This window comes from Bison bison, unplaced genomic scaffold (genome assembly GCF_000754665.1).
Source record: "Bison bison bison isolate TAMUID 2011002044 unplaced genomic scaffold, Bison_UMD1.0 scf7180017864363, whole genome shotgun sequence".
NCBI lineage: Eukaryota > Metazoa > Chordata > Mammalia > Artiodactyla > Bovidae > Bison > Bison bison.
This window is the reverse complement of record NW_011494935.1, coordinates 476,388-482,694: the sequence shown is the minus strand read 5'-3', so window position 1 is coordinate 482,694 and position 6,307 is coordinate 476,388. Positions and strand designations below refer to the sequence as shown.

Here is a 6,307-nt window from a genome sequence, read left to right as displayed (position 1 = left end):
GAAGGAAATGGCAGCCCACTCCAATATTCTTGCCTGGAAAATCGCATGGACGGCGGAGTCTGGTAGGCTATTGTCCATGGGGTCGCAAAGAGTCCGACACGACTGAGCAACTTCACTTCACTTCCTGCTTCCTGCAGGCAGGCTTATGTGATTCACCCTGTAAGGGTGAAAGGGAGAAGTTGCAATCTGAGATTAAGACTTGTTCTGATACCATCTGATTGAGGGCCACACCAAGCAGTCTGCTTTCTCTTTCCTTCAGGCCAATAGCATCATGCATCCTTGGGTAGCCATCCTGGGCCTCCTATTCCTGCTAGGTAAGTGAATAGGTGGATTGTGCTTTGGAACCCCAAGGATGTAGGGGGTGTGTAGGGGGTGTGTGGGCATGGTGGAGGGGGGCTTTGTTGAAGGTAATGGGATCAAGTTTAAGTTCTAAGAATTAAAAAATCTATGGGTAGGTGAATAAGGCATGCTGCAGTACAGTACAGCTTATGCTGCCTTTGGTGTTTAAATTAAAAAAAAAAATAGTAGGTAGATGGTTGTGTATGCATGAACTACTCAAGTGTATGTAAGAAAGAGTAACCCTGGATGAGGGTGGGAAGAAGCAATGGTGATGGGTGGGAAGGAGACGAGTCCTTTATTGTACTATTCTGTACTTTTTGATTTTTTTTAACCATGTGTAACTGTTTCTTTTAAAAAGAAAGTATTTTAACTTCCCTGGTTTTCCAGTGGTTAAAACTTTGTGTTTCCACTGCAGGAAGCATGAGTTCTATCTCTGGTTGGGGAACTAAGATCCCACATGTGGTGCCAAGTGGCCAGAATTTTTTTTTAATCAATAATCAAAACATTTAATTTTTAATAAACAAAATAATTTATCTCATATTTTAACATTATATGAGATAGGGGAAATTTTTAGGAACAGACATAATCCTAAATTAAAAAAATCTCTAGAGGTAGGAATATGAGGAAAAGTATATTTTTAAATTATATTCTGTAACAAATTTCTATAATCAGCATGAATTACCTTTATAATTCAAAAATGATATTAAGCAAAATTGAAGATAATCAGAATTTTGGTAATAAAAACTAGACTTATTTTATATAACAATGAGTGTTTTATTCCCATAGCATTTCCCAGATTTACAGCCCAGTTCTAATTATGACTGGTTGTTGAATCTCAGATTTTTTTAAGGACCTTCAGACTTCATTTGGCAATACAGTTTTTTAAACCACTGCTGCAGGAGACAGTTTTCCTGCATGTTTGTTTTTAAGAGGTAAAGTTTAACATTTGATTGAATATTGTCCAATTTTTTGGTTTCACCTGGCCAACTGGACAGTGCTCCATTGCAGGACAGTCATCAACTCACAAGAAGGGATCCCTGCTTGAAGTTTTTTTAATCGATCCTAAATACCAGGATGGGCTTCCCAGGTGGCTCAGTGGTAAAGAATCCACCTACCAATGCAGGAGACATGGGTTTGATCCCAGAGTCGGGACGATTCCCTGGAGAAGGAAATGGCAACCCACTCCAGTATTCCTGCCTGTGAAATTCCATGAACAGAGGAGTCTGGTGGGCTACAGTCCATGGGGTGGCAAAGAGTCCAATACAACTAAGCAACTAAACAAAAACAACAAAGCCCATTATAAGTCTCAGTTCCTTCTGAGAGTATTATAAACCCTTTTTTCCAAAAACTGATTTCTAAAGAGTTTATTAGCCTCTGCCTTCTTGCCAATGATGCTGTAAGTAGGGTATTAGCTGTTTTTTCTTTAACTTAGAGAAGATTTGTGAGGTGAAGTTTTTTGCATAGCCATTTAAAAAATTTTAATAAAATTGAAAATCAAAATTTTAAATGCAACAGTTTTAAAATCAGATTTCAACTGAGACAGTGACTGAATCTAGGGGAGAGGAAAAGCCACTTGTATGTATTAACATTTAGTAAGCAGATACCTGTCAAACACAGGATAAAATGCATACACACTTATGCGTTACTGGAGTATCCTTTGTTTCAAACCTTTTGGAGAGGAATTTGAATCATATTCACCAAAAGACTGAACATATTTCTGCCCTTTGTCCTGATACTTTCTCTCATAAACCTGTCCTATTAGGAAGTAATCCTGAATACAGAAAGACATTTATATGATGTTTCATCCTCAAATATATCTGGTTAATAATAATACTGCTAAAGAATATGTTTACCAGAAAAGCATATATTAAATTTACAAACTCAAGATATAATTAGATAATTTCAAACAGCATAAACTATATAAAGAACAAAATGAAAATAAAATTAAAGTTAATATTTTGAGACCTCATGCTCTTGTTTCTCTTTATTTACAGATGGTGTAACCTCTTACCATCGAGTGACTGGAGTGGCGGGTCAGAGTGTCACTCTACCCTGCTACTATAATGGAGAAGTCACAAGCATGTGTTGGGGCCGAGGGTCATGTCCTTGGTTGAATTGCGGAACTAACATCATCTGGACTGATGGATACAGAGTCACCTATCGGAGGGATGGACGTTACCAGCTAAATGGCAATATTCGTGGAAGGGATGTGTCTTTGACCATAAACAACGCTGCCGTGTCTGACAGTGGCTTGTATTGTTGCCGAATTGAGGTGAGAGGGTGGTTCAATGACATAAAAACCACCCTAGAGTTGAGGATCAATCCAGGTGAGCTTATCTTCCTACTTCTTTGATCACTTCCTGTGGGTTCCGAGAGATAGAGTTTTCTGTTTGATAATAACTTTCTTTTCCTTTAGTCGGGAAAGAAAAGTTTCCTATGATCTTGCTTTCTAATAACTCTTCAACTGAATATCTTGTATTTGTGTAGAGTGAAGTGTTAAGACTAACCTTGATTCAAGACAGTAGGCTAGAGCATCTTTCCAGTCAGCAAACTGTCTCCTGAAGCAGTGCTTCAGGAATACTAGTTGGTTCATGAAAAAGCATTCACTGTTCCACACTGAGATATAGTGAGTATTTTTTTGGAGCTGAATTTCTTCTTCTTGATAATCTGACCTTTTCTCTGAGGTCATTTCTTTGGAGAATTTTCAAATGTTCTTTCCTAACATTTTAAGACTCATAGAGAGTTTCACACATATAAAACAGGTAATATAAGGTCCTGTCAAATAGATGTATCATTTGGTTTAGACAACTGTCAACTCAATTTTGTAGCATATACATTGAAAGAGTCTATATAGTTTCATCCCCTCCCTCTACCCTTGGATTTTTTGAAGCACAATTCACACCATATCATGGCTCAGCTGGTAAAGAATCAGCCTGCAATATGGGAGACCTGGGTTCAATCCCTGAGTTGGGAAGATCCCCTAGAGAAGGGAATGGCTACCCAGTCCAGTATTATGGCCTGGAGAATTCCATGAACTCTATAGTCCGTGGCGTCTCAAAGAGTTGCACACAAGTGAGTGAGTTTCACTTTCACTCACATCAGATCACTAAATTGCTTGTTTAAAAGTTAAAATTGCTTTCTTATCCATTTGACTGCTGGTGGACATCTGGGTTGCTTCCATGTCCTGGCTATTATAAACAGAGCTGCAATGAATATTGGCATACATGTGTCTCTTTCAATTCTGGTTTCCTCAGTGTATATGCCCAGCAGTGGGATTGCTGGGTCATATGGCAGGTCTGTTTCCAGTTTTTAAAGGAATCTCCACACTGTCCTCCATAGTGACTGTACTAGTTTGCATTCCCACCAACAGTGTAAGAGGGTTCCCTTTTCTCCACACCCTCTCCAGCATTTATTGCTTGTAGACTTGTGGATAGCAGCCATTCTGACTGGTGTGAAATGGTACCTCATTGTAGTTTTGATTTGCATTTCTCTGATAATGAGTGATGTTGAGAATGTTTTCATGTGTTTGTTAGCCATCTGTATGTCTTCTTTGGAGAAATGTCTGTTTAGTTCTTTGGCCCATTTTTTGGTTGGGTCATTTATTTTCCTGGAATTGAGCTGCAGGAGTTGCTTGTATATTTTTGAGATTCATTCTTTGTCAGTTGTTTCGTTTGCTATTATTTCTCCCATTCTGAAGGCTGTCTTTTCACCTTGCTTATAGTTTCCTTTGTAGTGCGGAAGCTTTTAATTTTAATTAGGTCCCATTTGTTTATTTTTGCTTTTGTTTCCATGGGGGTTGATTCCAAGAGTGTCTCCTCCAGTGGATAGCTGAAACTGCACAGAGTACCAAACCCTGTGCATGTTTTTTCCTATGCTTGTCAGTTCAGTCGCTCAGTCATGTATGACTCGTTACTTATATACCAACGATAAATTTTAACTTAGAAATTAGGCACAGTAAGAGATTAAGAATAACTAATAATAAAATAGAACAATTATAACAAAAAAAGAGAAAAAATAATTAAAATCACCTTATTGCAATATGAGAACATTTTCATCTCAACAACTGTTCACTTTTGGCTTTTAAGAATTTTGTGAAATCCAAAAGTCTGGGAAGTTTATGTTTTTCTATCTTGATGTAGATATTTTAATTTTTCTTACCACTTGGTGAAAGGAGCAGGTTCTAAAGGATTTCCTGGTTTCTGGTGCTCTTTCATAGTAAGTAATTTCCCACTAAAGTTTCTAATGAAAACAGAGCCCAATATTCAGAGCCTTTATAAGCTAGGTCTCTTTTAGTTTAAATTAACTTGATATTTCAATTTCATAACTTTTCCTAACTTCATCAAAGATACTTAGCTTATTTGATGAAGGCAAGTAAAATCAGGTCAATTGTGATGCAGAAAACAGCTGACTCTGGGAAAACATCTAGGAGGCAATTTAAGAAAGCCAAAAGATGCTGGTGCTATATACATGTGGCAGGAGGCTGTGTGTGGAGAAGAGATTATTTTTGGAGTTGTGAAATTATACGATTGGTCTGGAGGAAGAAAGAAATTAATAGGGGACATGTAGAGTGCTTATAAATTCTTTAATAGATGAGTATTTGCAAAGTCACTGCTCTGTCCAGTGGGAAACGGGTTCATAACTGAGCCAAAGTGACTCTCTGCCTCCAACCCAATACTTTGAGTTTTCTTGCACTTTTCACAGAATGAGCTTACTTTCAACCTCTCTTAGGGCTCTTCCCCAGCAGCTTTTCCTAGCCTTTGTGTCCTAGCTTCTTCCTTAGGAAATATTTAGTCCTGAGCAAGACACATTAGTGGAACAAGCTGATTAAATCTCCTCCTTGTTATACTCCTTTGATCAGATGTTTTTCTTGCTTCCTCTTTTTCTTAAGTTTCACATCAAACTGAAGGGAGGGGATTGAGACTGCACTGTTATTCAAAATCTTTAACTACACTGTTAGACCCAGGTCGGCAAACTGTAGCCATAGGACCAGATCAGATTATAAGATAAGCTCACCAACAATTTTTTTTTTTTTTTTAATGAATAAAGGTTTATTAGAACACAGCCTCATCCATTCATGTATATACTATCTATGACTTTTCAGGGCTTCCCTGGTGGCATATGGCATCTCTGTTATCCAGCATATGTTAACGATGTGAATTAATCCGCATTTAGGATGCAGATATGTTAGGAGGGTACCCGAACTGACAGAAGTGAATGCTATTTATTTGGTCAATAGTCTGGTTCTTGGGAACTACTATTTGGGCTCTAGTCATGTACTGCTGAGAGGACAAAGACAGCTTCAGGCTCTAGACACTTTCCCCTCCCTCACAGATGCTTATGAAGATATGTAAATCTGATATGTATGACTAGTCTTTACAAACTGCTTCAACACAAATCCCATGTGTCATTTTTGAATAGCAACACCTCCCACAATACCATCCTTTAAATGCCGCTGTTGCCTTGTTGTGACCATGTCTTCACTCCCTCTTCAGTCACAGATTCTAGTTGACCCATGACAAGAACTTGGAGTTCATGGGAGATAAGTGCTGAGTTCTGCCTGGGGACAGTCTCTGTGGTTGTGTTGGTGCACAGGCCCAGCACGAGTCTCTTGTTTCCTGCTGCTTGATGAATCCCTGCTTTCATGTTGATTTCTAGCTCCACCTACAACGACAACGACCACCACCACTGCTACTACAACAACAACTACCACCACTACTCCAACAACCACCACCACTACTCCAAGAACAACCCCCACTACAAGAAGGACAACTACCACCACTACTCCAAGAACAACCACTACAAGAAGGACAACTACCACCACTACGCTAAGACAAACCAATAGAAGAAAGAGAACTACCACCACTACTCCAAGAACAACCACTACAAGAAGGACTACTACCACCACTACGCCAAGAAGAACCAATAGAAGAAAGAGAACTACCACCACTACTCCAAGAACAGCCACCAC

General features: G+C 38.8%; 1 protein-coding gene across 1 annotated transcript; it reads left to right on the top strand.

Moving 5' to 3' along the window:
• The first annotated feature begins 271 nt into the window (after window positions 1–271).
• Window positions 272–5,690, top strand: LOC104999757 (hepatitis A virus cellular receptor 1-like). Its single transcript, XM_010855343.1, has 3 exons — window positions 272–314; window positions 2,334–2,666; window positions 5,512–5,690. The coding sequence occupies exons 1-3, from the start codon at window positions 272–274 to the stop codon at window positions 5,688–5,690; spliced, it is 555 nt and encodes a 184-aa protein (XP_010853645.1).
• Window positions 5,691–6,307: the final 617 nt, after the last annotated feature.